A 20,252-nucleotide genomic window follows, 5' to 3' on the forward strand; every position below is an offset into this window, starting at 1 on the left:
CGTTAGAGGTGGGTAACCCAAGATCTAAGACTGAACACCACTGACTACTGAGCAATTGTGCTTGTGTCACATTATCAGCTGAGATGTTTGGTTGAACAGCCCAGTGCTCAGGAGGAGCTGAGCAGACTTCCAGTCTGAGGAATAGCAAGGCGTCTGCTTGCTCGCTGCCCCTTACTGGTTGCTTTCTGCACTGCAGGGGGAGTGGGAAGCAGGGCCACAGTTCTGGCTGTCTTTACCCGCAGGCCCAGCTGTTTGAAGCGAAAGGAGGTGCCAGCAACAGAGGATCCACATAGCTGCTCCTGGTCTGAGCCTGCAGCTGGGCTCGATCTGGGGGCCGCTTCCTCTCTGGGCTCACTGCTACAGCTGGAAGTCCTCCATATATTTGCGGATGGAGCAGCATCACTTGACTGTAGTGGGTGATCATCTGTGGTGGAGGCTGTGGATGTTCTGTGGCTCAGGTTAGTGCAGGAGGGATGTAGGTCCAGTTCTTGTGGCTGACCACTAGCTGGGAATGAGGGCAGGGGCTGAATGACCTTAAGGGATGGTCTGTGCCTGGGCTTGTTCGAATGAACAGGCCTGCTGATGTCTGGAGGAGAGGGATTTGGATAAAGACAATTCATCCGGGGTGGCACTGGTGAGGGTGACCGACTGGCCATCTCTGAGTCAGTTGCAGGCAAGTCTGTAAACCTTATTCAAAAACAAACAAGCATAGAAGTACAGCATTAGCTAAGATATATAGAATATGTACCATAGGGTGGGCCACTGATATTGTTATTGCATTTTTGGCAATATTTATAATCTTATGAGCAATATTTACGGCACATTTGCCATTCTCTTTGCTCATTCTTTTATTCCTGTTTTTCCTTGCCACTGTCGCCACTGGCTTGTTCAAAGGAGACTCGGACCCGGCTCTCTGTAAATTGTTTTGTGACAACATTCACTGTAAAAAATGCTATTTTAATAAATCTAAATTTGGAAATGAATTGAACTTGTAGGACTTAAGTAAACCCTGTATTCTTTCCGTTTAAAGTTAAATCAACAAAGGCAAGTTATTTTGGTTTAGATAAATAATGCAGGCTAATCATTGAGAAAGCCCACCCTTAAAAACAACATACGTCCTGTCCGGTGAGGATTACACCAATGTTAACCCTATTGATTGTGGGTTGACCCACTTTTAGGACCACCTATTCAAAATGGAGAGGAGAGCAACACTGGTCAAATACAGCAATTAATAAACTTATATATCATCAATAATATCAATTATTATAAGACATACTTCGTACATTTACACTGGGGACCCTGAGGAGCCGCATTAACTTCATTAGTGTGAAAACTCACTCCAACAGCAGTCGCTCGACTTTGCTCTCTCAGATACAAGTTTTAGCGTCAGTGCTCGTGTCTGTTAGTCAACAGCTCTGTGGACCTGTAGCTGAGCTAGCTAAGCAAACACTGGCTTAGTGACTGGGCTACAGATCCAACACTGCATCCTGCATAACCCAGGGTGAAATTGTTTGGAAGCCACATTAAAGCAGGACCGTCTGCACTGCTTGCGCAGCTTCCACTACTCCCCACCCCCGGAAATACTGTACACAACGGTAGCATTTTGAGACTGTATGAAAAATACCATCCAACCCCAGGTTTAACAGACATGATGGAACACTGGAACACTTTGACTGACTCACAAACACTAGCTGAAATGTGGACGCAGTTATTGGCTGAGGACTAAAATGAACACAAACTCAATGGACTGGTGTAATCCGCACCTGACCTATGTGTGTTTAGCAGCACAATCACAGCACAGGACCATGATAACGTGTACAAGACACAAATTGTCATGTGTGGGTTATTGTTTGTACATAACTGACTCTCATGATTCTCATGAATAACAGTTAAAAATCCAGAATCAGACATGAAACTATTCAGTCAGAAAGGACGATAAAGCTGATTTATGTTAAATCAATGGCTGGCTGTTATCTGGTGGCTCCAAACAGAGTTTAGAACAGAGAAAAGCTGTAAACAAAAGCATGCGGTCACACCTGCTGGGGACTGGACAGCAGCTGGGCTTCAGCTTATCTGGGGCTTCACTCATCAAACTCTGGACGTGCAAGTCTCTCTGGATAACGCGCCGCTCCTCTTTAAGCTCTGCAAGGAAACAGGCATCAGAGAGCTGCCAAAACACTGGCCTCAGTCTCAAAACGACTGGAAGCCCCTTTCAATCACAGCCCGCTTCCAATCTCCAGTGAAGGAGAAAAAAAAAATCAAATCCCATGTAAAAAAAAAGAAACAAAAAGAGGGAATTCTGCTTTATTACTCTGCTAGTGGAAGATTGGCTGTACAGATTGCCCTGGCTGCTTTGGCAGCCTCGTAATTTGGCAGTGCTTAAACAGCGAGTGGCAGCGGGCAAGATGGCAGCAGTCTGTTTAGTGCTGCCTCTGCACAAAAGAGGCTTGTGAATTAGGGGGAGGCTGCCAAGGCTCAGAGAAACGAGATTGAAAAATGTCAGCTGTAAAAGCCGCACAGATAGGAATGCTTTTGTGAGGGAGGACATACTGATAACAGCGCAAGGGATCAGATACTTCATGTTTTCTTCCTTCAGAAAGTGTACAAAGACCAAATTCTCTGGATCTGTGCAGAATTTGCAATAAATGCAGAAATATCTGTGCAGTGGGGTTACAAGCCACTGTTTGATTTCAGGCTGTGCAAAACAATAGTACCATAAATTCAGCACTGAGCCACTAGATGGGAGTGAAACACAGTTTAGCAGGTCATCCAGCAGCACATCTGGATAACATTAAGAGTTTTGAATAAGCTGGTGCTAATGGCGACTACTGGTGTGAGGTTTACAGATGGAAAACTAGAGGACACAGTACGGCTGGATGACATAGTGAAGTCACATCTACAACTACAATCATTAAAACTCATTCCACTGAGCTGAACTGAATTAGATGTTAACAGGGGACACTCTATTAACAAAAGATAAAAAAATGTAACCTTCATTATTTATGTTGTACACATGTCAGCTGGCATCTTACAGCAGTGCTGCACTAGTCTCTAGAGTGAGATTTTCCAGTTTGAAGACCAGGAAAACCCCCTTCTGATGATGCATCTTTAGGGTGGAAGGAACTTTTGAACAGCTACAAGTGCTTTGGGGCCGATACTTGAGGGTGGGGTGTTCCTTTTCTGATTACTGACTAATGCAGAAGGAAGCTGAATTTCACATCACCTGTACACCTACTCAATTAAGCAGACATCTAATTACCTTGCCTTTATAAAATCATGCTTATACAAGTTGGAGATTACTCAGGATGGTACACCAAAGAAAAAACATCCATTAAGCAGCGGTTCTGTGGACAGAAATGCCTTGTTGATGAGAGAGATTGGCAAATGGCAAAACAATGGCAAAACTAGTTTGAGCTGACAGAGATTTGATGGCACCTCAATATCCAATCTGTATAAAACCACCTCAGAAAGCACAACATGTCAAGCCAAGAGCACATCATTGGCCTTACTGTCTCTGGGTGGGTGGGGTGATGACCCTCCCATCACTCACCACAATGCTAGCTAGTGATGACAACATGCAGTTTGCACAGTATTAACTGGTGTACATTGCATTTCACCATTTGTGCTAACAGTATCTAAACTTCAATGCCCTTGTGGCTCCATTTATGGAAGCAGGAAATGTGTGTACACTGGGATTTTTCTGACCTGTTAAGGTGGGTTCCACTAACTCTGGCTCCCTTTGCTTCTGATATTCCAACTCCACGCTCTCCTGAAAGACACATACACACACAGGGGGGTAAACCTTGTGTGCTATAATATACAGTGTCCTCCATAATGTTTGGGGCAAAGACACATTTTTGTTAAAATTCCACTGCAAAAAAAAAGAAATAAATAGAAATATCATTCAGTTTATTCCACATTAGCCCACCACAACCTGCCAGTGGCCACTATTAGAGAGTACCTTGCTTCATCAGTGAGTATTTACCAGAGAGTGGTGGAGTACAGTCTGGTAATCAACACTGCTGCTTGTGGCTCAAACCACTAAGTAATGGAGCAGCACACTTCCAGCAGGACTCGACCTCTTAAAACTAGGCCTTCTCCAGCTTCTCAACCGCAGTCCCCCAGCTGAAAGCCTCTTTAGGCCTTGACCTGCTTTCCCATTAGTGCACATGGTAAATAGCAGATGGCAGTGAAGGCCCAGCGCCCCCCCCCCAAAAAAAAGCATCATCTGAGCCTTGTCCTGGTGCACCAAGCTGGGCTGTTAGGGTGAGTGTGTGTGTGTTAAGTTGTGTGAGTGGCTGTGTAAGGACAGCGCTTGGGGCAGACGCGTGGTCGGCAGGGAGCGGCGGTAACTGCAGTAGTCTCATGATACACAATCCGCATGCCTAGCCCACAGCTCTGCGGCAAAGCCTGAAACTCAAGTTTAGGAGGGAGCGAGTGGGGCATAAAGGAAATCCAGACAAGCTCTCTCTCTCTCTTTCTCTTCCTTTGGATCTCTCTTTCTCTCTTTCTTCTTGGTTAATGTAAAAGTAACACAGAAAGATTTATAAGTCATTTCAGAGCATTTGTGTTGGTCCATTTTTCATGAAAGGTTGAAGCAATTAAGCTGATGACCAAGTATAAGATTCTACAATATTTGTTCCATTGTTGGAGAGATGTCCTCCATAACCAAACCTATCATAGCCCCATAGAACCACTAAAGGGAATATTTAATGCCTTAAGAATGAAATGAGAATACTCAGTTTAGGAGATAGACACTGTGTAACTACAGTTACTCTCTAAAACAAGATCAAGAACTAACCCTTTCCAAAGGGCATAGTAGGTACTGGGGGAACTACCTCATTACCAATGAGAAAAATATCTCTGCTATTTTTACATTTTAAAATGTAGACCGTGCCAACACTATGTGGTTACTATATAAATGTGTGCTTTGAGTCTGACAGGGATCGATAGCTTCTACATCTGCTTGGCGGTGAGAGGTTCCACATCTGGATCTATGTTTAACACTACATGTCATGTTGCCTTGGCTAACAGAGCCAAACTGAGGCTAAATGTGCAACATGACCCAATTTATGAGCAAGCTATTACACGTGTTCACAAAATAAGGAGTAGTCTTGCTCTGTGCTAGGCTATATGCATCCTGCCCTATGCTCTAACATTTAGCACCACATTCACCTCCAGCAGGGTTCTCTCATAACAACCTAATAACCATCCCACACTAACACTATATCTAAGACTAAACAAGGGTTCCATCCAGACAGATTAGGAGTGTGCCATTTGCCTCATTAACCAGCCTCCTAAACCAGCGTAAATTGTGTATCTACAGTTACACTAAAATTGGTAGTTCAGTTGAATGGACTTTATTCTTTATAATATTTCACAATATCTGTAGTAACATTTTTCCATTTGACCTGGTGTTTCAATTCCAGCAATATGGAGATGATATTGACGTGGATATTAAAAAACAAACATATAATTTTATTGTTACATCTAGAAGTTGCTGTGTTTTTTTTAATGTAAGGGAATAATTGAGACTGACAGGCATAACAGAAGGGTTAGATCTGCAATCTGGAGCTAAGCCTGTACTAATCCATACTGTAAGTTAAATTTCATAATGCTGGATAAGGTCAGCTGATAAAAGGGCAATAAAGAGAGATCCTACCTGCAGAAACTGAACATCCCTCTTCAAGGCCTCACATTCATCAGTAAGAAATGACCTGTCAATTAATACAACAGATATACAAGTCGACCCATCAATCAATATAAAATCAATAGTAATAACTTGTTATACCTTAAATAATCACATACAAACACATCACGTCTGAGCTGAAATTTCATTTCACAGCTGATTCCATGTAAATGCTCTTTCATTTTCCATGTTTGCTGATGGAATTCAGCAACTGTTCAGAGGCTTCAAATATATGTGTGTTTAGAGTCAGCAGGTTTTCTTTTTTATATCAAACATGCCAAAATGATTGTATGTGTTTCCTGACAGAAAAGCAGAATGGTTGTGCAGCTGGTTGTTGCTGGTATCCCAGGTAGTTGGTATGGTCTTGCTGTGATATAGCTTTTGATTGCTAAGCTGTTGCGAGGAGGTTGCTAAGGTGCTACTATGGTATAGGTGATATTTAGGGCAAGAGCTCACCCAATTGAGTGGTGTCCACAAACTTTTGGCAAAAAATTATGGTGTGTACAAAAGCTCCTCGAAGCACAGACATTACTAAAGAATAATATAAATCAGATGACAATGTAGAGCTACAGATACATCAGACACACATTAGCTTAAACGTAAATGGCATATTTCTGTAATTATTAGGAAAGCAAAAGCATTTAATGTGATAGATAAATAAATGCAATCTGTAAATTTAAGATATATTTTAAATCTTTTATGTGAATGACACCAAAAAGGTACATTAGTTACTCATTAGTTTCCTTAACAAGCCAATATAAGGACTGGGCCTGAAAAAATGACCCTTCCTCTTCTGTTACGTAACCACTGTAGTCTCTTAAATCACTTCACTTTTTAAAGGCAAAGGAATCTCGCATATGCAGGGGTCTGCTATTCATTCGCTCACAACAGGGGGGTTTGTTCTGGTGGAGGGATGGATTGAACTGGCCCACCCAATCTGGATCTTAACCCACATCGTTGCTCCACCCAGCCTTTTGAGCATGGTCTAGTGTTTCCAGTCCCACCAAAGGCTGCGAGCAGACCCAGGAATGAATGAACAAATGAAAGAAAGAAAGAAAGAAAGAAAGTAAATTCTTCAGCCTGGCTTTGTGAAGCTATGCTAACTATGTCAAGCTGGTACGGTGCATAAATAAATGGTATGTTTAGTATGTCTTTTACTTCATGTGAAGTTGTGTTTGTATCTTACTATAAAGGACACTCAGAAAAAAAATGTTACATTACTACACAATTATACAGACAGGGTAAATATACATACTGCACACCTAATATTTGGTTACATTTTCAAGCACTTTTGGTAGCCATCAGCAAGCTTCTGGCAGACTTCTGGGTGGATATTTGACCACTTTAAGTTCAAATCATTTTTTTATTACTGGTGGAGCATTCAATTGTGTCTATAGTTCAACCATCTAGCTAATGGTTTGGGCTTATGTAGAGGAATCAGGAGGTAGTCAGCTGCAAACTGTACTTGTGCTTGAGGTGTCGTTTGTAAAGCAAGGGCTTCTTTCATGAATGGTAGCCTCTCAGTCTGTGGCAATGTAAACCTCGCTTGAGTGCAGAGACACTCAGAAGTTTCAGAAGATTGTTCTGAACCATCTGAACCAATTTAGTCACATCTGAGAGTCTCCTTTTTCAGTTTGGCTTCTTCCACACCTTGGCAAAGTGCCTACACCTCCCAATAACCTGTATGGCATTCATTTCTATGATGAGCGTATCATCGTTCCAGGCTAGCCTACTTCTCAACTTTTCATTAGCACACGTATTCCACTTGGCACTGAACATGTCTCTTCTGCAATCCAGCCGACATCATTAGTGAGTATGTTTTGACAACATTCTGTAAAGGGTAGAGTTTGTTAGTGTTTCGCTGTAGCATAACTAATCTCTGCCTAATCAGTCATATCAACTGTGTACTATTTATGCTGAACTGTACATATTAATGCTCTAGGTTGGATAAGGCTGTCTGACTGGAGTAAATGATCTCAGAGACATACAGCCTAGTTACAGTTTATTTAAAGCTTAATTGTAGGAACTGTGAAGACAGTGGTAATGTCTAGACAAGGATTGCTGGTATAAGAGCAACCACAAATTATATAGTATATGAAGTAATTCTGCATGAGTCCAACAAGAATATTACAGTGGACTGTAGACTGTACAGTAGATCACGTTACACAACGGTACTAAAGGAATGCAACAGAATTATTTTAGCAGTATTATGCAGTAATATAGAAATAGTACAGTTTCTTATAGATATATTTTGATCTAGAGAACAGGGGGAATGTCGAGTGCACTAGGGTGTTTTGCTAAATACAACTCTTCCCCTTTATATTGTGCACACACACACACACATCTTAAAGCCCTTGTCTACTCATTTTTATGACTGTCTTCTAACTGTTATACGATTAGATTCTTATTTTGGATTTTGGAAGTTCAGCAGGTCTAAATTTGACCTAAATACCTATTCAGCTGTGTGCTAGTTTTAGCTCTGTTCTGAACATTCCCACAAACACGGCTGCACCAACAAGCCTGGAAGTAAACTCTGGCTTCTTACTGTTACTTATCTATTCCACCTTATGGAATATGGTTCAGATTTTACATGAGGCACAATGCAACTGCAGTGCAATTTTAAGGTAGAATATCAGCTTCATGCTGCAAGATTGTCATGTTATTCCTTTAAAATTATGTTTCAAGACATTCTATATCAGTCAGATGCAGAGAATACATGAATTGAAAACATGCAAAAAAATGACCACTAACAATCATTCTGCAACCTGACTGGGCTGCTTCTCGCAATTTTGGTGGTCCTGTGTGATCAGTCAGTTTGTAATTCATTTCCTCCCTTCTGTATATTCCACCATCAACGGTGAGTGGAAGCATTTAGGAACCACAGCAACTCAGCCATGAAGTGGAGACCACACAAAATCAAAATGCGGGGTTGCTGTGTATAAAAGTCGCTTACTTAATAACAGCATAGATCCAAACCCACTGTTAGAGCTGCAAAAAGGGGGCAAACTCCATATGAATGTCTATGCATGTAAAATAAAAGCTTCTGTACATGTGTAAGTGTTCCAATACTTTTGTCCATATCTGTGTATATCTGCACACAGAGTCAAGAGTGTTTGATCTGCATCACTCTTCTCGGGGGAGAAACACTCCAGGACGTTCCTCTCATCAGGTCACAAGCAAATGAAAAGGGTGTAATAGCAAGAGATTGCAAGGTCACAAATGAACACTATTTTGAATTTATGGAAATTGTTATAGATGGTGTTGTATGTCTTCACGCATTATTTTGCTTTATGTATGAGTGTTATCTATAACAATGGACAACAGTACACGACATAGCTTTAAAACATTTATAGTATCTGCTTTGATGCCTAATTTTCGTGTTAATTAAAAAAAAAATGTTAATCCATTTTTAAAGCTATTGGTACATCATATAGTGTCAAAACTCAAATCAAGCCTATTTGAAATGAGTACAATGAGTTTGGGGAACATTATGTAAAATGTTTGTTTTTTGTGTTTTTTGTGTTGTTCACTTGTGGGCAATATGATGATATGTTATCCTAAGTTTTTAATACAGCACAATTCATTGACTAAAACATTGTGGTTATAGTGTCTTCTTTTACTACTGTCATTTCCAACTTATCAAAAAAAAAAAAACACTAAAAACACAGTACCCATCCACCTGTACCACCACTTAAATAGCTGTGGTTTTATAAGGATTTCACAACAATAGTACAAGCATCACTCTACTACTACAAGTGTATTTTCTAACCCGATGAGCCATTAGGAGGATAAATGCCACTTACTTGAGATGTGACACAACCTCGTCTATGTGAGTGACATTTAATTTATGCCTCAGAACTGCAATTTCGTCTTCACAACCAGAGCGAGATGAGGATCTTGAGCTTGTTCTGTGAATTAAATAAGACCTTGAACTCGATAAATTCTCCATCAATGCACTTAAACATTAGAATTTGTTCAGTTTTGGACTATCATGCCTGAGTATCACTGACCTGCTTTCACAGCGGCTGAGACTGGATTCAGGCCTACTACATGATGTTGCTGTTTTATGCTGGCTGTCTGGGCTTCCATTTCTGCCACTGTCACCAAGAGCATAACTCACCACCCTGCGATTATACTGGGACATGATTTCAGCTTCATCTCTGCAACACACACACATAAAAAGAGTTCCTCCATAAAATAGCAAATCAGAGTAATGTGGACTACTGCGGACTGATAAGTGGACAAAACCACTGATTTAAGTTTTCAAGGTTTTCAAGGTTTCAAACTAAGAGAAAGAGAAAGACCTTTGTTAGTAAGAAATTCAAATATACAGGTAGACATACAAATGGACATTTGACATTTTTACAGTATTGAGAGATGGATAATATAACGAAACAAATAAAACTGGCCTTCAAAATTCTGTATTGTATCAGAGGGTGCTTGACGAAAATGTGAGATTAAAAACTGAAGCTGAAGCAGAGATGGACCACACAAAACAACAATGATACTAAACAGTAAATCCACCAAGGACGTGTCAGACCACGTCAAGTTACAGAGTTGGGTTGCCGAGTGCTGAAGGGGCAGAAGTATAAATACATTCTGTTGCTGGATTTCAGGAGCAAAAATGTGGAAGAAATGTTCAGTGTAACACAAGAATGAGGCCAAAGGCATGATAGCCAGGCTCTGCGGCTCTCAATCTGATACGAGCAGGACCTAAGCCACATTTTGGGGAGTTGGAGGTGGGGGGTTGGACAAGAACAGAGGCCACATTGTGGCCTCATGCACAGATCAGAAAGCAGCACACAGCTGCTCTGTCAGTGAAGGGAGTCCTAATGCCTTTGGAGAAAGATGGTACAGAAGTGCCACGACATCAAAGAAAGCACTTTTTCCTCCATTATTACGTTAAATAGGCCCCTTTCAAACCACTCTTCCTACAGGTTGCCTCCGTGTGAAATATGTTGTGTACACAAACTTCCTGCACTTATTGTTATTCCACTTTTCCTGTGTAGATTTAGGGGAGATCCTCTAGCCAGTTCCAAGCAGCCTTATGCTAGGGCCCTCCATCTCAATGGGCATTCAGTGCCAGGGCCCGGCACAAAAAAGGGACAGGTGCAGCTCCGTCGCGCTCACCCATAACAAATCACATACAACAAAGAAGGGAGGCGGACCACACAAGAGGGGTGGGAAGCCGGCGAAAGGGAAGGGAGAGAAAGGCCGAGAAAAAAGCTCTGCCAGGCAGCTCCTATAAATCAGGCCCCCTTTTTCGGAAGGCCAGGCCAGCCCCTGCTAGAAGTACTCCCAGCGACAACAGTCTGGCTGGTGGGGAGTGCCGGGAAAGCTCCCCTGAGACTGGGGTAGACCAGTGGGCAGGGATCCACATTCCATCTGAAAGTGGGTTAAGGAATAGTACTGCAACACTGCAAAGGCTTGCTTAGTTTTGCACAGGAGCTAAGAATTACTTCACAAATATACACTAAGCAAATGAAGGCTAAAATCACACACTTGCTCCCAAACAGAACATGAGGTTGTTAAGTAATCTGCAAAAGACTTGTTTAGAAGGAGTGTACAAAAATATTGATATATATATATATATATATATATATAGAAGTATCACAATATTATGTTTTGCAATGCTGTATCGATTCTGAAAACACATTATTGATTTTTAAAGAATAGCTTACATTAGCTGAACATACTGTACTCTTCCATTGATACGCACAAACAGCCAATTGTAATAACTAGACTACACATTCATCACAGTTTACTTATTAGTATATTTATTACCTCTGCCTTTATGCACATATTTACACATGCGCATAGTTGTATTTATTGCTTATTGTACTTATTGTTTATACACTTTGTCCTGTGTCCTTGTTCTTTCACTACTGTCCCATGTCCTTATCCATCCATATCCATATGGCCTTTCTTACAGTATCACAATATACCACAATATCAGGATATCTTGGATTGTATCCCCTGTATCGTGATATGCATCAGGAGCAAAAATGGCCAAGACACAGCCCTGTTGTTACAACAATCTATAAAAGAAACAGGCAACAGTACATTACACAGCCATGAACAGTCTGAGAAACCACTATAGAAAATCTATAAGATTACAGTTCGCACATTGCTAATTAGTTCCATTCCATGCAAAATGTATTAGCCGCATACCTCCAGCACAAAACTCAATATTGTCTTGTTTGATGAAGTACATTTGGGGTAAGAGAAACATAGTAGTATTGTACACAGTACAGCATGTTGTGTTTTACGTCATAGTTCAATAAGAGCCTCTTAATTCCAATCTACGTTTAACAGACTGTAGCTAATAAAGTACTTGTTTTAACTATTATTATAACTATTTAACTATTGCTTGTATATTTTTAATATATTTAATATAACATATTTAAAAAGCATTACTACCATTGTACTTGTACAGTACAACCAACTTGCTCTCTTTGCATATCCCAGCTTGGAAAGCTAGAGAAGCTGGGGTCAAAGCCCAGGGTCAGTCATGCTATGGTACTGAAAAATGCAATGTATTAAGACACCACTGTATCATTTGGCTGAACTATTCTTTTAATCAAAAGAGAGAGAAAGAGATATTTGCAAAACCACAGTAAGTAACAAACAGCGCTACTCATGGGGTGATCATGCACTGTGCATCTGCTTATTTCATGCAGGGCAATTTATTTCCGCAGCACATGAAAGAAATCGCAAATTACTCTTTAAAGCTCTTTGTGAGCTTCCAGGTCACTCCCTCTGATTAACTGTGCTGCAGTTTGCTGTGCACCTGCTCCCAACAATGAGGTGTATGGCACCAAGCGCCACCCTGGCCTACTTCCCCGAAGATTTAATGAACAGTTTAAAGGACAGTTTTCCGTACACAGATTAAGCTTTGGCTGGACCTGATGACACTCACAATAGAGATCCCCCAATGAAAAGCAAAAAACAACCCTTCAATCTATAATCATGCTTTATCCTTGTCTGGGAATCTGAGGCCTCCCTGTAATCTTAACTGCTATGTCATATTGGGTCACATCTACAAGTCTACAAGACATCTGTGTGTAAACCACTCTATAGGACAACAAATAAACCACTGTCCAAAAGGAAGAACTTTAGCAGAGACAGCATTCTTTCCAGCATCTTTCCATCACTTAGAAACGACCACTCCTCCTGTCTCATTGGTACCTGTAAATAACTCCTTTAGAAAGAGACATCCGGATGCATTGTTACAATGACAAACGGGGACTGCCCACCCCCCCAAAAAATGCCTACAAACAGCCATGTTACAACAAAGGACCCTTTGCAATTGAGATAACTAGGCAACAAATTGGAACGTGATCATTAAATGCTACAAATGAAAAGGCCATCACAGTAACGCTTAAACAAACTGTGGAAAGGCGAAAGAAAGGCTTTCAATAGCAACAGCAAGCAGTGCAGCCGATATCCCACTGCATTCCAAATTAGCCATGATAGGTAAAAAGATTTATCCCCTCACTCTTTTCTCTGAAGCCCGCCCCCAGAAATGACTCAAAATGCAGGGTTCGTTCCTTTGGAGCTCTAACCACCTTTGACAGAGTGGAGTTCTGAACTCTGACCCCCACCCTGGTGACCTCTTTAAGGTCTGCACATTTATCAGCATGTTTAATTGTAAAGAGAGTAGGTCTTAAGACAAGTGAGCCAAGGGACAGCTGGTTGAGAAATGGAGTTTGGGCCAATTCATCCCCAGTTAAACATTTACAGGATCTGAAAGGCTCATTATGGAAATATCATAATAATAATAACAAAATGTAAAGCAAAGGACAGCAGGTTACATCGTAAAGGCAGTAGCCAGACTAGACTAACGTTAAGATAAGAACAATGAGCAGCTATCTAGGTATTACACCAGAAATACAGTTTATTTGTTAATATTTCTGGAAAATTTAGACTGTGGCTGTGTTTTTTTTGTTGTTCTTTTAAGTTTGAGTTAAACTTGAATTTAAAAAGCGGTGTCATGCTTCTTTACTTTTAGATGACCTTAAGTTTTAAGTAAAGTGCTGAATTAGAAATGAGCAAAAAAAAGAAATCTGACTGGAACGAATGTCAACCAACGTTTAAAGTTTTAGAGCAGTATTTTGTGAGAATTCCTACAGTTTGGAAGTGGAATGTGTTCTTTAAGCCACCACTAAAAGACACCTGCATTTTACAATCTGTGAGATATAGAAGTGACATCTGAAAGTAAAAGGAGCTTGTGGACTGAGGTTGTAGAATAGTAATACAAGATTTTACAGAAACATGACTCAGTTCCACAGTTCCACAGTTCTCATGAGTGTCGTACTGCCTGTTTGACCAGAGTTAGTGCAGTTTGCTCGAAGTAGAAATGATAGCGGTGCAGTTCTTCCTATTACAAGTCAGTGAAGTATCAACATGAGTTTGAAAAAGTTAGTATTGTGCTATTTTCATAAGTGGCTAGCTTAGACCTCGAAACCCCAACAGTTCACAGGCCTGCGACTGAAGGCTATTTATATGAAAAATGCTGTTCTTCAGCTGTTTTTCAGCTTTCCCATTTCTTTTCTACAGTCAGTGCTGTGGTTGTGTAGTAAGCCACTCTGGAAAAGCATTGGAAAACACTGACTGGCTGATGCAGAAAGAATGGCTCATTCCAGTCTTCTTACCTGCCCAGTCTGGCTGCTTTCTCTCGCAAGGTGAGCAGCAGCAGCTGGAGCTCGGCCCGTAGCAAGTCTTTCACGGCAGGGGGGTCAGCCAGAGGGGTGCGGGGGATTTGGGGCCTGACACCCTGCACATCTTGCCAGATCTGCTTCCACATCTGCACCTGCAGTGAAGCAACACAAAAATGCAGAAGCATTAGAGCAATAATATCGACAAGGTACAGTGCAGCTGACCTAGGATCAGTACTACACATGTATCTTTCCCCTTGAGGTGCACTTGTGCTTGTGTTATCAAACTTTTTGTTGTTACAGTGAGTTTAAGACTTTACATGTAAATTACATATTCTGATTGGTGACCTGATATTTTGACCTGTTTTCAATAAAAATGCAGTATTCAAAAATCAGTCAGTCCATCTAACAAAACACTAAATAGCGCTCAAAAGTACTCAGTAAAAGAAGTACTCAGGTAATTTATTTTGAGTTCATTCAAGTTAATATTCACTGGTTTACTGTTTACCTAAGCTAATTCATTAGCCAAACTTCAATAGTTGCTTTAGTTAAAATCTACAGGTTTGGGTGTAATTAAGATGTCATGCTTGCTATGCTAAAATGAAAATTGTTTAGATTAACAATTGCTAAGATTAGTCAGCTAGACAGTTCAAATTATTAGTAGTATTAAAGCAAACTTATTGAGGTGATGCACAGAGACAGAAATTCTCATAATTGTGAAATTAATTAAACAACTATGGGTGATGTTTGTGTATCTTAGTATTAAGTGCAATCTATGGTTAGTATACATTCTGAACTAACCATAGTTTATGACTAAATAAAGGTAAAGCAAAAAAAAGCACAAGAACAATAATTTGCATTCATTTATGAATTATCATCCAAAAGCTAGATAATGGACCATTTTTGCCATAATAATACTTGCAAACGAATTATTTGACTGTCAGGTAATATCACTGATCTTAGCATGATTTAACATGATTTGGTTTGCGTTCAGACTCGGCTAGTTTGATGTGAAGACGTGAACAGACCAAACGCAGGACGACCTGTCATATCTGCTGTGGTAAGTTTCTGGCACAGTTTTGACACATGGATGCATTGATCATTACTTCATGAGCACTAAATCAGTTATTATGGAATGGATGGTGTATACTGAATTAAACTGTAGATTGGGCAAGGCCTGTCATTAACTAAAGGTAGGGAAGGGCAAACATCTTTTCACACCTGAAGATTGCAAAGCAAGGCAGCAAAGCATACCTTGCACACCAAAAAGTACAAAACTGCAGTGTCATTTTTAAATGGCACTAAACATCATAAAATTGGGACTTTGGTTCACCATTTTCGACGCTAAGTGAACCATTGTTGCAAAGCTAATTGCAACACTGCATCTTTTACCAGATGCACCCTCAGTGCATTTATGACCAAAGACAGCCTACTACAAAATACATCACTCTGTATTGTGACCCACAAAGCCACCAATGGGAGTACTGTTTGATGTTGCAGTTTGGTGGAGCAGTGGGTGGCGCTGAGCGTGTGTGTTGCATCACAGGGCTACACTCTAAAAAATGATGGAGCTACAAATGGTTCTTTAGGCGGTGTCATAGAAGAACCAATTCTAGATTTCAAAAATAACAATGAGCTTTTATTCACCAATGGTCTCTTTTCAAAAAAAAAAAAAAAAACATACAGTTTTCCCAATTTGTTTGGGATTTACACGGACAATGGGATCTATCATTATAAGAGCATAGCTGTGAAGAATGCTCATCTGAGTCTCAAGTTTTTCTCAAGCTTTTCTCAAGTACAAATTTAGAAAAATTCTTAGAAAGATATTGGTGAATTGTAAAAGACTTAGTAATTAGTAAAGAACCATTATGCTGACTGCTTTAAACCTTTAAAAGATTCTTAACAAACACACACATCTCTTTTACAAAAACAACTCTTTATCATCTATGGCATCACTCAAAACCCTTTGTAGCAGAGCCTGTTTGCTGCAGGCTTGACTCTCTATAAACTGCAAAAGTTGAAGTGATGAAGAAACAGCGTCTGTGACGAGAATCTCAGAATTCAGAAGCCAGATATTCAACCACCGCACTCACCCTGAACCTTATGTTCCCTGAAATGTGGACAATAGTCACGGCTAGACGAGACACACCATATGTGCTGTCAGTTGGTTAGAATTCCTTCCCAAGTTAAACACTCAGTGGCCTACGGAGGCAGGAAATTGTCAGAAGCTGGACGAAATCCACACGCATGCGACTGCCAGCCAGCAGACATGGGAAAAACCAGAAGGAGGGAAGGCAAACAGTGGAAATGATCACACTGGGGCGCACAGCCTGAACTCAATTACTGCTCTCCACACCTGGCCTCAAACTTGCCCTGAGCCCCCCTTCTCCTGAAACACACTTCAAAGCACCATAGAGGAGAACGTTAAACCAGCCCTGTGCTCCTTCTGCGCTCTCTTAAACCAGGCCATCTAGTGTGCTAGCCTTATCCTCCCTCCCATCCCACACCCAGGTGTTTATGATATGCACTACCATCAGCGCTACAGTTACAGCATGCTGAATTCTCTGAAAATGCTCCAGTCTGTTGTTGCCCCCCCCTCCCCCCATTGTTTATCTCCAAGCCAAATAAAACTACAGCCGGAAATGTTACAACTAGTTTAATCATTTTAATGACAGGATGAAATTAGAGTGTGTAAATACCTGTCTGAATAGCTCATTTGCAGTAAAGCACATGGCAGCTTATGCCTCTACAAACCATTTATTGGATTACTGCATTCCTATTATTTAATAAATAATACAGAACTTAACTTAACATAACATAACTTAACATAACTTAAGCATTCATATAAATATCTATTTAAAGGCCCACATGTTCTAGTTTAATAAGAGTTTGGCTTACTATGTAAACAATGGTGTGCCTGATGTGTCACATGTTAATACAGGCCACGCAAGCTGATTGGTTTAGAAGCATTGTAACAATGCTGTTAATTCGCCAAGGTGGCTGAACGCTGTTGCTATAAATCATACAATGAACCATGAATTAACAAAAATGCCCTGAGCAAAAGAAAACAAGAATGAGCTTAAACTAAACTAAAAGGATGAAGACAAGAATACACAACAAACTACAAACAGACAAGAAAAAAAAATTGTGGGGAATAGAACACTCAAGGTTGTGTGTCATAACACTCCTTCATTATGAAAAAATAGTACAATGAGTACACATAGGCACTCATCGACATGACATTATTGCTGAAGAACCAATCTGTAGTAGAGTTATTGGAATAGAACATGAGTGGGGGGAACTTCAGACTATATAATTCACATATATTTAAATTTCTCTCAGAATAAACAGGCTGTTTTGTTCACTTTACGATTGATCTGCAAATGAGCTACTCTGAGTCATGGACTGAATCATTACTTATAACTTCAGAATGATTGGGCTGGCTAAATGTCTGTAGGCTGAAAATACATACACACACACACACACACACACATATATATACATAAATGTAGAGGCTAAAGTGAGGTTGTAAAATGGTAATTGTGAATTATTACTGTTTTAAAAACATATAACTACATAAATTATATACATGGACACAATGTACACAAACAATGTAAGACATGGGTTTTTTAAACAAAAGTAAGGAATATCTTGGTAAGTGTTTAATATTATATAATGTAGTACACAATGCTGAAGCTGATTCAAAGTGATATTGATGTGAAATATAGATTTTCTTCTCATAAAGGTTTTGTAAGTAGGTTTAACTGACAAATTATTTTTCCAATGTGTCTGGGGATCTGTTTAACCTTTTGTAAGATTCTCAATATTGCTTCACTAGTGCATCAGTGCTAGGTCAGAAACAATTTAATTATTTTTTACCTCAGATTTGGACTATTTTATATCTTTCACTACAGCAGTGAGGTTGGCAAGAATGAAAATACTGCTGAAATACACTACTGCATTGCCACAGTCTTGAATGAGGTAAGTGATGAGTAAGCATGTGAGTGACATTCTCACACCAGTTGTGCAACACCAGAACCTTTACTCGACAGAAAAGCACAGCTTAATAAAGGTATGAACCAAATGTTGAGAGTTCCTCTGAACAGCTACCAAATGCAAGTTCAACACTTGGACTCAACTCCAGGCCTATCTCCTTAATTTGTTATGAAATAATGAGGGACCACTCCACACATGGCCATTAAAAAGCTTAGCAGTCAATTGTCCAATTACCTTTAAGAGAAAATAGAGGTCACATCTTGATCTCCACAGCCACCCTTACCTCAGAGTATATTTCCGTGTACATGTCTATCAGTCCTTCCCCAAGCACAGTCCTAACCTCTGGAAGTTCGGAGTCAGGGACGTACTCCTTTATCAGGTCCCACAGAGACTGCTGACGCTGGTAATTCTCCATTGAGCTGCAATGGTCACCAACATCAAGTAGGCATCTGCATGACTGACAGTAAAAGCATATACATTAGCATGCAAAGGTTTGGAATCACTTGCTACATTAATACTGTTTGTGCATAATAACTAATACAATTCATTTCAAGATCTCAGTGAACAAGAGGTGAACAAAATACTGTAATTATTCTTTTTATGTTTATTTTTTCTTGACATATTTATTTTATGGATGGCTGGGTGGGTGGATGGATTGATCCTGAGGGAAACTTCCAGCAGCAAAACACAGTTCTAAACTAGGTATGATCAGGTACAGAGAGGGCACTGATACAGATGCAGATACACATACTAATGGCATTAAGAACACTTACACTTTTATTCACATTTTTGAAATGTGATGAATCAGCAATATTCATTTAATTTACCTGATCTTTTCATTTATACCACTTTCTGAATACTAGTCAGTATTAAAATGGCAGTCTACAGAGGCTACTGAGAAAACAGGCCCAACACTAGAAAGTTTTATGTGGGGTAAAACCTGGGGCTTTCCATATGTTTAAATTTCAGTATGATAGAATATTAACATATCACTGTATCCTAGCTATATTTAAACACTCGGGATGACGAGTGTGTCCACCTTAATTTGACTAGTACAGACTTGTCTAGTAGTGTAAAACGTAGTTCTTTGTCTCTGGATGAACACCGGTATCAGTAGCAGTAAAATGAACCCATCCCACAGACAGTGTTCATATCAGAAATCATTATTATTAATAAAGCTAGCTAACAATCAACACGTCTTTCGAGGTGCTTTGGAGCCTCTTCAACAGCTGTAAACACACTAGGTTAGCTAGCTACACGATGCTCAACCTGCTCTTCACTGTTGCTAAACCACATTTTCATAAAGAAGTGTCACAGCAGACATCGAGCTGTTAATCAGTGAACCCGGTTTACTGTGTTTAACTAGCTCCGTTTTATTAACTTCATACATACTCGTTACTCAGCGGCTCCTCTCGGTGCTTCTTGTATCCAATGTAAACAATCTCGTTGGCAAGGAGCAAACATCGCGAGATTACAGGAGGTGGTTTCTAATTATATGTAAAAAGGGTATCACACGCATCGAGTCCATTGTTGTTTAATTTTCATTAATACAAAATTACATTAATAAAAATATATATAATATTTGAGATACCATTAAAGCATGTTTGATATTTTATAGTCCCTTAGTAATGGAATTTACATTACACTGTCTTGGAGAAAGTACAAAAGACACGAATATATTTATTATATTATATTAAATTATATGTTTAGCACTCATCTTGTGAATGCCAGTGCAAAATATATATATAATTCTCCTCGGAATCAATTAAACGTATTCTGTTATAATGATGATGATCATAATGGCCATTACACAGTAGTGTTTCTCTTTTCGTCTGTTTTTATTTTAATAATATATCAATAAATACTACATTTCCTTACTGAAAATGCAACTGTTCCATTACCATTTACAA

General features: G+C 39.8%; 1 protein-coding gene across 1 annotated transcript; it reads right to left on the reverse strand.

Annotated features, from left to right (window-relative positions):
• Positions 1 to 76: 76 nt before the first annotated feature.
• ccdc24 (coiled-coil domain containing 24) lies at positions 77 to 19,774 on the reverse strand. The gene is made up of 9 exons (XM_072688636.1): positions 19,735 to 19,774; positions 18,626 to 18,799; positions 14,344 to 14,501; positions 9,700 to 9,849; positions 9,493 to 9,597; positions 5,663 to 5,717; positions 3,706 to 3,769; positions 2,037 to 2,142; positions 77 to 687 (listed from the first exon to the last, which is right to left on the reverse strand). Exons 2-9 carry the CDS (start codon positions 18,755 to 18,757, stop codon positions 108 to 110), a joined length of 1,350 nt encoding a protein of 449 aa, XP_072544737.1. The 5' UTR covers positions 18,758 to 18,799; positions 19,735 to 19,774; the 3' UTR covers positions 77 to 107.
• Between the last annotated feature and the right edge of the window lie 478 nt (positions 19,775 to 20,252).

The sequence above is a fragment of the Salminus brasiliensis genome, chromosome 9 (assembly GCF_030463535.1).
Source record: "Salminus brasiliensis chromosome 9, fSalBra1.hap2, whole genome shotgun sequence".
Taxonomy (NCBI): Eukaryota; Metazoa; Chordata; class Actinopteri; order Characiformes; family Bryconidae; genus Salminus; species Salminus brasiliensis.

Excerpts from the sequence above, each read along its gene's own strand:
- ccdc24 (XM_072688636.1), bottom strand. The coding sequence starts at position 18,757 with ATGGAGAATTACCAGCGTCAGCAGTCTCTGTGGGACCTGATAAAGGAG. Across the intron at positions 9,850-14,343 it reads AAAGCAGCCAGACTGGGCAG|AGATGAAGCTGAAATCATGT; the intron begins GTAAGAAGACTG and ends TGTGTGTTGCAG. Across the intron at positions 2,143-3,705 it reads AGTGGAACCCACCTTAACAG|AGCTTAAAGAGGAGCGGCGC; the intron begins GTCAGAAAAATC and ends GTTTCCTTGCAG.